Source organism: Taeniopygia guttata, chromosome 4 (assembly GCF_048771995.1).
Source record: "Taeniopygia guttata chromosome 4, bTaeGut7.mat, whole genome shotgun sequence".
NCBI classification, from domain to species: domain Eukaryota; kingdom Metazoa; phylum Chordata; class Aves; order Passeriformes; family Estrildidae; genus Taeniopygia; species Taeniopygia guttata.
In genome coordinates, this window is record NC_133028.1 from 53,431,345 (window position 1) to 53,445,906 (window position 14,562).

General features: G+C 42.5%; 1 protein-coding gene across 10 annotated transcripts in view; it reads left to right on the forward strand.

Annotated features, from left to right (window-relative positions):
* Positions 1-14,562, forward strand: part of FAM13A (family with sequence similarity 13 member A) — a 120,111-nt gene that overhangs the window by 55,144 nt on the left and 50,405 nt on the right. The window contains exon 1 of one of the 10 annotated variants that reach the window (XM_041715514.2): positions 7,015-7,116. The exons of 8 other annotated variants lie outside the window; for them this stretch is intronic. In XM_041715514.2, coding sequence (XP_041571448.2) covers positions 7,079-7,116 — 38 coding nt within the window. In that variant the 5' untranslated portion in view covers positions 7,015-7,078. Of the gene's footprint in view, positions 1-7,014; positions 7,117-14,562 lie in introns of those variants that run through there. One more of the 10 variants, XM_041715513.2, reaches the window with a different exon arrangement.

The window sequence follows — 14,562 nt, forward strand, 5'->3', positions numbered from 1 at the left end:
TGAGGGGCACCGCAGTAAGCTGTGCTGATTAAGCCCACTATCTCTGTATCTGGCTGTGCATAAACAACCATTTGTTGTTTCTTGCTGTACTCACAGCTGGGCACAGGACGAAGCCCCAAGGCTGACCTGAGGGGGCTGTGTTCTGCTCAAATGCAGTCAGGTTTTAATAGATCTGGTCAGAGTTGCCTTTTAGCAGGATCTTCCTTGCTTCTGTGGCAGATGCATTTTGCAGCTCTAGGCAGAGGGCTGGAATTCTTCTCACCCAGCTCGCTCTTGTTTTAGTATTTCCCAGCCGTAGTCCACCTCTCCTGCTGAGTCATCTTTTCCCCACCAGCTCTCCTGGGAGCCAGGCCGGCCACTGGGGCACTGGTGCAAAGGGAGGACTCCTTTCAGTCACTTTGTCAGCTGGAGAAGAGGAGCTATTCCTGGAGGGTTTTTTCTGGAGGGTGACTCTGCCAGACTGCCTCCTTTGCCAACACGGACAGCAGTTTATCTTTCAGTGGAGTAAAAAGCCACGTGCAGCAAACGTGAATGGTGTAGCTTGTTTCTCTGCTTTCCTCAGCCCCTTCCCATAGCCTTGTTTCTCCTGAGAACTACAAGCATGTCACTTGAAGGTGCTTTAGGAAACAGGGAACATGAAGGGTGCAGAGGTGTAGGGACTTCATAGAATAGTAATTTTGTAGAGGATTGGAAGGATGTTTTTGAAAGATGGGAAAGTGTAAAAATAGTGACATTTTTGGTAGGTAATATAAATCATGTAGGGAGCACCAGGGACTCACTGAAATTTTAAAAAACCTTTTTGCTAACAAATGAATGCTTGTTCTTTATTATTTTCAATGACATTTTAATTGGTCTGAATCAGCTGGATCTTTAAAAAGCTTTTGTGCAAACTGTTTTATAGAAATAACAATTTAATGTTTTAAAGAAACAACAATTTAGAAGAGTGGGAGAAATTTCACTGGACACTAAAATTGAGGAATTGCATTAGATTAACAGAGTTTTGGAGAAAGCCTGCTTTGAAAATAACTTGTGCCAGACTGGACTCCTGCTTGTTTGCTTGCTCTCCCATGCTCTGGCACTTGCACTAACTGGTGCAAATTAAGAACCTAGTGACCTTGTCACTCAGCATGCTTTACCCCGTTCCCACAGCAGATTAGCTGGCACAACCATTCATCACTTGTTGCTTTCCCAGGAAACCCTTTAGGAACCTACTCCGAATCCTCCCTCTTCTGCAGGATGGAGGCCAAGAAATAATTTCTGGGTTATCCCATGGGGTGAGAGTCCTTTGGAACAAGTTAAAGCAGCGGATGTGGCAGTGCTTGCAGAGGACACTGCTGTTTAATGAAGGGAAGCCACAGCAGCAAATCTAGGTCTCCATGGATCAGGTGGTGTCCCCTGCAATGGGAAATGAACTTCTGTGCTTATCTGTTGGATGAGATCAGGAGTGCTGAGAACCCAAAGCTCTGAGAAGCTTTCAGTTTGGTGCATGCTTTTCTCTTGTCCCTTCAAGTTTAAAGAACAGTTCTGGAATATGTTTCTTCCTTAACAGATTTTAACTAGCTTAAAAGGTTTAAAAGGTTTATAAAGTAATTTGGCCCCTGAGTTGCAGGAGAGAACAGAAAAGCTATTGTGCAAAAACCAGTATATTCTCCACAGATATGCCAACAAGGCTTGTATTTCTGTGCCAGTACAAAAAATAAAAGGGGTAAAATGAAGTCAGCTGAGAACAACTCCTCCTCTTTTGGACAAGAGGAGTATCAGTTAAAAAATAAGAAAGAAAATTCTGCAAATTCCATCTAGACTGTTTGCATAAGGCTTGGTGTTCCTAACGAGAGGCAATGGTAATTTGTACGAACATTAAAACTTCACTATAATTATTGATTAATTACATCCGTAGTTAATTATTTTCACCACTTTAAAATGTCTTACTTTGTAGCCATAATTTGCCAGTCTTTGACTTCCAACCATTGAGTCTTCATCTGTTTGTGAGTATTAGGTCAAGTATTAGTGTTTCCTGCCTGCATCAACAATTTTCTTTGAAAAGCACTAAATGCATGGGTTTAATTTTTGTGTGCCCTTCATGGGCTGTTTCTTTGCAGTCTTCAGTTTTTCACAACATGCTTGGGAATAGGAGTTCTTGAACTGATCAAAAGTCTTTTGTAGTAACCAACCCAGCAGGAAATACAGACATAATACACCTTTTCAATGCAATACCCATGTTGATGTCTCTGAGGACGATGATAATTTCTTCGGCCACACAGTCACACTGGGCTTGTAAGCATGATGTTGTACCCCCATCTTGCACTCAGTTCCCAGATTTTGAAAATTTTAATGCTGGCTTATATCAACATACAAAAATAACCACCAGTATAATTTTACTTTTACTTACAAATATTTGAAACGTCCATAAGTGAAACAGGGCTGAGTACCAGCTTTGCAAAGTCACCATTACTACTCTTAAACCTTTCTGAGGATTCCCCGTTCACTAAATTATGTTTTCAATGTATTAGTTGGTCTTTCTTCCTGTTTGTGCCCTTTTGGGGGGGAGCCTTTTTAATTGTCTGTCTACTTTGTTTGGACTTGAAGGGCCACAGTTTCCAAGTACATTTTCTATTTATGTGTGACGTGCATTTCATATGTGCACACAAGTCTTCTGGCTTGCAGGAGATTTTCCAGGGTATTTATCATTTATAATGGCAGATGTTCATATGCATAGGTACTTTAAAGAGAAAAATGTGTCTATTAATGTAAGTACGTGTACATAAATAATGGAATTTTTAATTTTGTATTGGTAGCATTTTGAAAAGTACATTCTGTAATTTTCAGTCCAGCAAGATATTGCCTTTACATTTTGTGTTTCTGCCAGAGGGAAGGTATTGCATAACTTAGTAAACATTGTCAGAATAAATTTATGGCATTGAGTAGCATCTTAAAAGCCGTCAGATTTTGTCAGACCAGGAAAGACTGCCTTTCTTTCTTTCTTTTTTTTTTTATTTTAATTTTTGAGTAGTGTCTGATTTGTATATGACTGTGCAGTGAAGCAAGGGATAACTGTTTTTCAGGAGGCAGACACAACCATTTCCTCATAAAATCCATTATTTAGATCACATATCTTGTATCCACTGGTGGTGCTCACAGATCCTCTTCTCTTGTTGCTTTATATGCTGAGAAAATTACTTGGTGTGCAGCCAAGTATGAAAAGGAAAGAAAGAAGAGAAAGCACTTCTGTAATGATGATTGACAGGAGACTTCCTTCCCAAATGTGCAGTTGTTCTTTAAACTGTGATGGAGAAAAGTGAGTATTCATATTTAGTTCCAGCCAGTGTTTTTCTTCCTTTGTTGAAACTCAGTAAGAAATTTACAAATCAAATAGTTTGAACACAGGTGTTGCCTTGGTGTAGGTGCTGAAGTGTGGCGGTATGTGTTGATATTTGAATGGACTCTATAATTTTTATTGTTAGTTGCTGTCTATTTTCCTGAAGTGTTCTCAATACACCAGGGAGCATACAGTCAGTGGAGAGGATGCTCTGCCTGGCCTGAGAGAGGATTTTTCCTCATCCTCTGTTTCTATAGTTGGTGGTACCATAAAGGGTTTTTGTGGTGCACTGCTGGTGCCAACAGATAAGTTTGGCCTTTCTGAATAATATAAATGCAAGAACTATATGAACTTGCAGAAGAGGTTTTATCTTCTTTGTTTAACATGGGAGAACAACAAGTACAAGCAAATCTAAACCAAAATGTTGTATAATCCCAGGTTTTATGTGTGCTAGCCCAGCCTGAGTTATGCAAGTTAAAAAAAGGTGTAAGAGGGTAAGGGGAGGGTAGAAATTCCTGACTCTTGACAAATAGCAAGTGGGTTTTACTGTCAACATCTGTGTGAAGGAAGTGGAATTGTTTGTAGATAAGACTGCAGCTTTCTGGCAGCTTTTGTCTGCCTGCTTTGTGCCACATATAAATCACTTTTGGTTCCTACACATGAACAGGGGAGGTGAAGAATTAAGATTTGTGTTCTTGTTAGGCAGCTGAGAGATTCAAAAGGCTGTTTGAGACAGTGTGAACTAAAACTAAGGTGACATGCATCCTGTACTACCACTCTTACCAGTGGTTGGCCACAGTCCTCAAAAGGAGTTTTAAAAATTTTGCTCTGACATTTCTCCATGTTAAAATCTTTTCTTGCAGTGTCTTCAACTGCTCTTGAAGTAGTTAAAACTTTGGGAAACCAGCTGTGCTATCAACCAGCTAGCATTTTTTCAACTTTGGTCACCTTTCTTCCAACAGTTGCTGAAATTGTGTGCCAGTAGGTGCAGGGAAACATGAGCTCCTTTACCTCTTCTTAGTTGTGATGGTTTTGGCGATGTTGAAAGAGACATAGGAGGATGCAAAGGAGAAAGCTGATACCCATTGAGGGGAGTGCAAAAGAAGAGAACAGAAACAAAAGGTCGATCTGAAGGTGTTGAAAGGAGCCCTGCAATTTACTGTTGGCATCTGGTTAATTTTAGCATGATGCCACAAGCTAACCTTCTTCACTGATGCTAATCCATAAATTAATCTTTCTGGTTATTACAGCATCTCTTTTTGTTAATGAATTCTTTGTCAAGGGGCTTAGTACTTTTAAGCTTATTTATACAAGCCAGTCCCATGGAAGTTACGACAGAATAGCTAGTGTATAAATTCATAGTACAGCAGCTATTTGAGTTATTCCACTTCTGTTTATTCAGCAAGCTGCTCTGGAGAACCCTGACTCCTTGCCCATGTAGATGGATCCTTATTTAAATGTGGAAAATTCAGTTTTTTTAATGGCATCCTGTCGCTATAGGACACATGAAAGCACAACGCGAGCCACCTGCTATTTTGCAAGGTAAAAGAGAAAGTTTATTTTCTGACTCTAACTTTTATACTTTTCCAAAGGTGATAGTGGATTGGAGAGTGAATGGGCCACCTCTCCAAAGACATTGGATAAACCACTAGTACATCAAGTTTCTCCACCCCCATGAAGGAATGCAAAACAATATATGTTGTTTACAGAAATTGTGTGTGAAAGTTTTCTAACAGAATGTAAACTTAGAAGGCTTTAGAAAAACTTAAGAATCAGGGCGACAGCATCCCAATGGTGACACTCAGTTTACTGAAGAGTAATAAACTATGAATAATTGTATGTGTATAAAAAAAAGACTGGCCAGGAAAAGTCAATTTTATTTATTGTCGAACTGTGAAACATTACAAAATGGCTTTGTTTTATACTGAAGTAGTTTTATGTATCAGAGTAAAATCTTTCTCTCATAGTTTTAGTTGCTTATGAGCATGTATGGCGCATCTAATTTAATAGGAAGTCATCAAGATACTCATTTAATTGCGATGGATAAGAGCAGCCCAGATCCATGATGGCAGAGTGCTTTATCAGCATTGCTGACTTTCCTAAAAAGTGGCCCTGTGCTGTGCCTGGCATGACTGTCACAGCAGAACAGGCCTGTGCTGAGGCAATGGGCAGAAGCATCACTAATGCACTTCTTCCAGTCATCCAGCTGACAGGAGCAGATATTAAACAGCTCAGGGTACTGAAGCGAAGCCGCGTCTCAATTGACCCCCGTGTCTCTCTCCATGCCGCTGCTTTCTGAGGCTGCAGCTGTCCACTGCTCTTGATTTGGCAGAAAATGCCCCTGCCTTCTGCTGGCAAAGGTCATGATCTGTTGGGCATCCCCGTGAAGTGTCTGATACCCTCTGCTAACCTGGGAGTGTTGGCTGTTTCTCCAGAAAGCTGATGTGGCTCATGTTTAGTTTGCATGACCTACGTCTCTCTGGGAGTGTTAAACATAGAGGTACCAGGCTCCTGCCACAGCTTTCTCCCAAGCCAGCACTAATCCTCGCTAGGGTTGAACCAAGTGGTACTTCCAATATTGACTTGAATTTTTGAAGATTGACATGTGCCATTATGTTTGTACCACCTAAACGGTTAAAAGGACACTCTTAGGCCCTTTTATCAGATTAGGATCATCCCTTTCCCCATCACACAAAGTGTGCAGAGTGATAACATTGTTCACAGGCAGGGCAGCAGCAGAAGTGTTTCTTTCCAGTGCTGGGGGAAATGGAAAGCAATTCTTCAGGGCTACTGGGCAGAGGAGCTGCAAAGGTGAAAAGTAAAACGCTAGGTATGCTCATTCGGTAGCCATTAAACGTTTAGGTGCAAGACCTTAGTGATTTTGGGCTGCTCATGTTTCAAGGCTGTTGTGTACTGCTAAGAAGCACACCCTTTGTGTGCGGTGCTTTTGCTACCGCTCTTACAGCCCCAAAATTTACCCAATGGATTTCAGAGCAGTATTTGGTCAGCAGCCACAGATGTAGAAGCAGTACTTGAGAATAGCCCACTGGGAGCATGAGTTCGGCTCTGCAGTTCAAATATGAAGAGAAGACGGGTTCTCTTTGCAGTGGGTCGGAACTGGGTGGCCAGCTACAGCACAAACCTTTCAAACCGCGGTAGTGTGTACCGCAACACGAAGGGATCAAGTTCCGAGGTTTTGCCAGTCCTGCTAGACACCGATCCACGGTAAAGGTGTGTGAGGGCAGAGCCAGAGCAGCCCCGCCAGAGTGTCGCGAACTTTGCAGGGCTCTGGGTGCCCGGGGCACCTCGCCTGCCCTTCCTGGAGCGGAGCGCCGCTGCGGCCAGGGAGGGAGCTCGGGAGGGACTGCATTGAACCCTGGGCGAGTTTAGAGAGAAGCGCGGTGGGTTACTGAAAGGGATACAGAAGACTTTGTAGGATCTTTCTGTTGAAAGGAGCCATTAGCCCTGAGCTTGTGGCATCTTTTGCAGGCCCAGAACCAACTGGACGTCAGAAGCCGCTTTTGGTTAACCTGTGCCTGCCGAGCCCGGTGTGGCGGGCAGGGCCGGGGCCGCGGCCGGGGTGTCGCAGCCGGGGGGCCGGGCCGGGGCTCTCGGCGCTGGGGCGGGCCGTCGCCAGCCGCCAACCCGGGCCCCGCGGCCCCTTCGCCCCTCCCCGGGGCCGGGCGCTCCCCGCGGCGAGGCGCTGGCGGCGCTGCGGGCGCGGCGAGAGGCGCGGCGGGCAGCCGGGCGGGCAGCGACTCCATGGCCAGCATGGCGTGCGAGGTGATGCCCCTGCAGAGGTACGTGTCCAGCCGGGGCAAGCCCGGGGCTTCTGCCGGGCGGTCCGGCAGGGGGGAGCCGGGACTGGGGCCCCGCCTGGGAGAGAGATGCCCGCTCGGGAGCGGGATACCCGGCCCCGCGCCGGGGCAGTGCAGCAAGTGAGGCTATTAGCGGATCTCCGGGGGTGGGAGAGCTCCGGCGTCCTCAGGCGGAGAGGAGGATTCGATGTAGCGCCCCGAAATCCACACAGCGCTCTCCGTGCGGGGTGGGAGCGGCTCTCGGTTGTAGAGGGACCCCGGCCAGCCCTGGGTCTCGGGCGGCTCCGTGCGCCCGGGCAAGCCCGAACCCTCCGGCGGCTGCTGTACTGCGGTACGGGAGCGCGGCCGGGCTGCCCCTGCACAGCCCACCTCCGGCTGGCAGCTCGCACACCCAGCCTGCCGCAGCATGGGCGACAGGTTTAGTTTTCGGATGAAAAGGGCTGGGTGTTTCCTGGGTGCCGACGCACGCCTCCCTTCAGCACCAGCTGTCAGCGAGTACCTGTGCTGGCATGTGCTCCCGCCACGCTACGGCAGGGACAGCTGCAGCCAGGCTTCTGAAATGGCAGGGCACAGACCCGCTGCGGGGACGAGTGTACACAGCCCTTTCACTGGGTCATCAAATTCTTATTTTTATTTTTGCTATTCCTTCAGTCCTCAAAATTAAGCAGTCCATACCTCCCCTAGTAGTATTTGAATCTTTCTGTAATCTACGAAACAGTAAATAAAAAATTTACTGTGCCATTTCAGCACCGTGGTGGTGCTGTTTCAGCAGAAGCTGCAGAGTTGCTGCTTACTTGAACATAATAAAATAGTAACTGAAATTGCTGCCCAAACTGTTGTTGCCTTGATAAGGTGCAGGGTCTTGTGCAGCTAGACGTGCAGAAAGTCTCTTTGCAATCATGGGGTTCCATGTTGATGACTGCAGAGAAACAGAAATATGGTTTGCATGTCTTAAAGTGGTCACGGTGCATCATTTCAATTTGACGGACCAGTCTCACATAATATTTTTAACCTTTCAAGGATCTGACTGTCCTATCAGTGGTTGTAACAAGTGGTTGTTATTGTGCTCTTGACTCTTCACCCCAGGGGAAGATAGGTTTCACAGGCTGGCTCTAATTAGACTCTTTGTTGTTGCAAGGACTAAGTCTCGATCAGTTAGAGATGCAGTCAGCACTTCAAAAATGAGGCATTTTTTTCAAACTCCATTAAGCTGTAAGCATAGTACAGAACTGGTTTTGAGTTTTTCAGTTAAAATAATTCACACAATTCTGGTTTCTTTTCCATATCCTTGATCTATTTTTAGGCTGTGTATACTGTTCTTTTTAGCACCTTGTTTTTTTTTTGGCACAGATTGCCAGATCCCTTTACAATGGCATTCTCCAGGTTGCACCTGTATTTTCCTTATCTTCCCTCCCTCAGGGCAGAGTTTTGCTGGTTTTGAGCATTTTTTGTCAGCTCCAGGAAAGCTGATATCTCCAGTATTGATTAGTACCAGTGTGGAAAGCACTATGTTTGTGGTTGCTGTGGGGTGGACAGGCTGATGTTGCTGTTCCAGCTGAGGGCATGGACAAATTGCAGTGCATGGTTCCTGTTACTAGATTTAATCAGAGTAGTGGCACCCTTCAGGTTCTGTGATTCAGGACACTTGCCAAACTGAAAGAATCTGTCTTTCCCTCTCAAGAAAGGGAATGAGCTGCCTGCAGTAATCACACTTGGTTCCCTTCCTGGGTGGGGGAACTTGCTCCTTCCCATCTCCTGCAGGTGCTCCATGCTCTTTTTGGGGCCACAAGGCTGGCTGTGCTGTGCCTGCCATTGAAGCCTCCTGTGCTGAAGCAATACGAATGTGCAGCTGGTGTGTAAAACCTGGGAGAGGGAGAAGGGCTCTGTGTCTACCAAGAGATGTGTGAGCTGTGAGTCTGTCTTCCAGAAAATCATATAAAGTGTTTGCATAGAGCCACATGGACTATAATGGTGTCATCCTATATATTGATATCTGTGGCAGGGCATATGATGGGTATGGTGTCCTGTGGTGAAGGAGTGAAATTTGGGGATGTCAGGGTTATATTTTGTTGCATGGGAAGAGGTGGAAGGCCAAATGTATTGAATCCTCACTGCAGGAGGTACTATTGCCCAAGCACTGTAGAAGTCACCAGTGAATGTCACATGGATTGCATCACTGATTTTCCAACAACTTATCCATCAGTACTTGTCCCTTCCATTGCTGTTAGGCTACCATCTTTTCAGAATAGCATTAGCTTACTTTGGTATCCCAGCTTCCTAGTTAGAGCATCACTAATGCTGTTAATGCATGTTTTAATTAATGTATTCTAGCTCAGTCTATTGCAGATTTAACAACAGCTGTGCAAAGCTAAAGCCTGTGGCTGCCTTTGCCAATACTATCTACCAGTTTCTGTAGGAAATAAGAAAGGCAGGTACACACTTGGGCCTTGTTTGTGATCGATGGCCCGTGTTGCTTAACAAGTCAAGGTAGTGGAAGAGTGAAGTCATCACAAATATTTTTAGCAAGTGCCTCTGAAAGCAGTAGGGAATGTGACTGATCTGTTTGTAATCTGCATGGGCAGTCTCACCTGCAGTTACCAAGATTGTTTGATTTACCTTATTGGTTGGCTTGTTTGGGATCTTTCACAAGTACCCAGCAGTTTAGCCCAAGAACACTGCTGTATTCCACCACCTTTTTTGTTTGTTTTGGGAGCAGTGGTTTCTGTGTTCTCTTTATCACATTTGTGAACGTTTTTGTGTGTAAAGTTGTACTGTAAATAAGTCTGATCTTTTGGACTTTCTTATCACTTTCTATCCAAGGTACTGGGAGTGCTTGACAAGTCCTAATGAAGTATATTCTGGAATATGGATGTGAAGTATGCTCTCTGAGGGTGGAGAGAACTTGAATCTAGTTTTTCTTTGTTTGCTTTGGGTTTGGGTGGGTTTTTTGCTCTGGTAGAAGAATGAAGAAAAATTTAAACCTGTGTCTCTCATCTTCCTCAAGTTATAGCCTGTTACAAAATGCTATGTGAATTTTTTGTCTTACAAGCTCAGCTTTGACCCATAGCTGGGTACCCTGTCTTTTCACAACTGTGACATGGTGGGTGTAGGAGTTTGTGGAAGTTCTTCCTCAGTACCACTGGGGGTGGAAGGCCCTGAGGAAGAGGAAAGTTGGTGTGGAAATTTTCTTTGGTGTTTGTCTCTGGGGTGTCCACCTGATTAAGCAAAAAATATTAATATTTGCCTAAAAACTGGCCTCTTATATACCTTTATTTGAAGTGTGTAAGCTTTTAACAAACAATCCTGAAACTGAAATCACTGGTTACCTAGTAACTGTTCCTTGCCATTATAATGCAACAGGTATGTGTGTGTGTTACGCAACTTCTCTGTTTAATTCTGAGAAGAGGTGAGACTTTGGCTCTTGCCTTCATTCTGCCTCTTTCTGAGCCATTTTCTGGTTTTATCCTAGTGAAGACTATTGCCAAACCACAAGTAAAAGAAAAGACACTGCCCCATCTTTCATAATAAGACCCAACTAGCTTAAGAAGTAAAACAGCAAAAGTAAGCTGTTTAACACTGATGTAATTTTATAAAAGATAAACATATTTGCAATCTAGAAGGATAGTAAGCAGAAAATAATTACACAAAATTGTGCTGTCAAGGGCTCCAGGATATTCAGGTATGTTAATATAAATGGAAAAACTGCCTCTTGCTCACAGTGGCACTTAATCAGCAAGAAGTTCTGCTCACTTCAGCTTGCCATGGGATAGCCTATGCTTCCCTGATCTCTAATGTTGCTTTGAAGTAGGAGGAGGTGTGCAAGAAGCCTTCAGTATACTTTTTTTCCTATTCAGGTAATATGTGTCAATCTCAGTTCCTCCTCACATACAGCCTGCACAGTTATGCCTCTAGATAGATGCCTGTGCAGTGTAATTTATTTGAGAGCTCTTTAGGAAAAACATGCTGAAGAAACATCCTTGAGGAAGATGATGGGATCCTTTGGAGTTTAATATTTAAACCAGTTCACTCACACCCAAATAATTGGAGATATTTTGCATAGTATGATGTTTTGGCAGAATACATGAGTTTGGGGTAAAGAAGCTGGGTTGTCAGCCTTGGATTTTGACATGCGGCTCATTTGCTGAGTAGCTTACTTAAGTTTCAGTGGTATGCATGGTTAGGTATAAGCACAACTATTGTGAAGACTGGAGATAAATATCTGAAACAACACGTTATGGTTTTGACTTATTGAAGTTACTCTTCCGGGAAAATGGAAATGTTGGCATGGAAATAACTCTCCCAGGAAAATAGCTGTTGAGCATTTGTTTTTTAAACACTGCATATATGGCATTCCCTCCTCCCCCTCTGTTTAAGGATATAGAGCAAGGGTGGCATTGCTCCAGGATTGAGGGTATGTTGTGACTTAAATGATGACCATTATATCACTGCAGTGTTATGATTAAATTTATGGTTAATCTTGCATCAAGGATGGTATTAGTCTTTCTTCTTTTGCATAATATACCTCAGTATTTATTTGAAGGAGGTTTATTTTGAAGGATTTATTTGAAGGCAAAAGCTTATGTTGCCTGCTATTTCTCATTTGCAAAAACATTGCCTTTTACCCACTGCTGTGAAGCACAAGCTATGAGTAAATAGCTCTATTGAGAAAATAAGCATGCAATAAATTTTCATGAGCCATTTAAATCTTGCATTTTTTTGCAACATTGAAATAACTTTTACGGGGTAATGACTTGGGTGGGTGAAGAAGTGCTGAAAAATTTGTGAATAAGATGAGACCTTCAGCAAAAAGCACTACTGTGGCCTCAAAATCAATGTTTCCTTGAAGCTGTTTTTAGTGTTGTTGGTGTTGAATGTCATAATAAGTAAATAAACAATATTATTAAAATTCTCAGTAGTTGCAAAAATCGTATGTCTTTTCATCCAAGGAGGCATAGGTGTTCTGAATGATGAGAAGAAAACAAGAGGGAGATAAGTTTGAAGCCTTAAGAAGTCACCCAAAGCCTTCCTTCTCCTCCCTCCAAAACCTGCATAATTTTTGATATCATTAGTAATTTGATGTCACATAGTTTTCACTGGCTTCTTGTTTGATTGCTTTAAAAATAGAAGCAGCTATTGCTTTGTATTAAAAAAAGTATTCTCACCAAAAACCAACTACATTTCTTTTGAAGTTGAGAATTTCTGTGGTAGAATAGAATAGCCATTCCCTTATCTAACATTTGAGGTCAGAACAAACAGAGCCTCTGGCAAGGCAATAGGAAAACATTACCTTGGCTGAGCAGCAAGACCCTGCCAGTGTCTAGGCCCTTCATCTCTGGGGCAAAATGTTGACCCATGAGTCAAAGTACATTTTCATAATTGTAAAAAAAAAAAAAAAATCCAACCAAAAACTCCAAAGCCAAAATCTGGAATTTTTTTTTTCATTTAATCGATGAAATGTCACATTTAAGTTTTGAAAAGAGATGTGGAGTAGGAAAGCAGCAGTAGGTTTGTAGTGGAGGTTCCTGTTCCAGGAAGCTAAGACAGAAGAACTGCTTCTGATTAAGTGCAAATGAAACAAGGAGAAAGGACCCTGAGCCACTCTGATCTGTGGAGGGAGCTCAGTCCAGTGAGGAGAGGGCTGACACAGGGGTATTCCTTATGCACCTAAATAAATTGTGAATTTTCCATCTAAATGGGTGTTCCACAACAGGCTCAGCAGCACCTTTATTCTGCCTGAAGGGCAAGACAATTTAAAGGTTGGACTTGTTCTGAGAAGTCTTTTTCACTCTCAATGATTCTATGGTTCTATGAGATGTCAGAAAAAAAAAAAAAAACCAAAAACGTGGTTACCTGTTTAAGAATCCGAGGAGTGAATGTAACATTGCCTGTAACATTCCTGTCGCAAAAGAGGGAGGCAAAAAAGGATTAACTCTGCTTCTGGAATGGAAAGTTAGACTTCACCCAGGCTTTTATATTTCCTTCTACAAAACCAGAAAGGACGTGCCTGAAAATCCCAAGATGTGCTGAACTAACTAGTGGGCTAAACTGGTGTTCCTTCCAGTCTGACAAACCTTTTGTTAGCTCAGTGGTGGTCACAAAGATACATAATATTACTTCTTTACATGTGAAATAGAACAAGTTTGGTTTGCTGTGGTTTTTTTGTTTGTTTAGGGTTTTTTTTTTTACTTTGTAGTATTTGTTTTGGTTTTTAGCAGGAAGGAAGTTGTCAGGTAATCTCCCAAGTATTTCATGGAAGCGATTAATTTCTGTTTAATCCCTGGATTTAGGTGAGCTATTTATATGCTTGAGAAAAAAGAGACTGCTTTTTACACTCACCTGCTTGACTGGGTAATCCATGATAATTGAATAAATAACTGGAGTTTTTAAAAGTTATTTCATGCCTTCTGGACATAAAGCATACATAATTCTGGACAAAACTTTGAGAATAAAAAAAAAAAATCCCAACCAAACAAAAACCCCCCAAGATTTAATTTACTGCTAAGCCTGTTTGTTAATTGATAAATTCTTTGCTGGGCAAAGTAGTCATTTAGAAGGTTTTTATGGTTTTCTCAAAAGGCTGGATTTCATACTAGTTAGCTTGGAGGTCTTCACCCCAGATTCAGGTACTGCTCATTTGCTGCACATGTAAAAATATGAACCACTATTGAGTAAGAGAGGTTTTTCACAGCTACAGTTATTACCAACCATGTGAAATCTTGAAACTTGATGATCTAAATGAAACTGATATTTGGTTTCTGACTTCTGTAAGAGCTTCTTTCTCTGCCATTCCCAGCTAATGGGCTTAAAATATTTGTTTCTCCTCAATTTTATTATACGGTTGGATAAATTTTTGTACAATTAGAAAACTTGCTTCATTTTAAGAAGGATCCAGTTGCATTTGCTGTGGAAGAAAGTGAAGGAAATGCAAGAGAATTCAGAGTCCCTGCTGAATACTACTTTTCTGTCTGCTCTGTCAAAACATATGTTGGGAGCATAAATGTAAAAGATTATTTGGACTTTAATTGTGCTGCTTTAATTTGGAAGTTAATTACAAACCTTGAGATACAGAGGGGTGTTTATGATGGAAAAGAAATCATGATTGGTGTGGCTTCAACAACTGCCACTTGAACATAAAGCAGCAATTGGTGTTGTCATTTGAAGTTGCACTAATGCACAGAAATCTTGATGGCACTGTAAACTTTCATTTATGTGAGAAAATTTTTTTCAGATTTTCTGTCCACTACTTGGATTTGTTTGCATTGAGATTACAAGTACAGCTATTAATGCAGTGAACTGAATATAGCAAAAAACTTCACCACCAGCTTTGCAAGTCTAAAGTACTTTCTTTACACTTAAAAAAAAAATATATATATATATTCTGTAAGTGCCAAATAATGCCAGCATGCACGCAGGCTGGGAGACTGCATG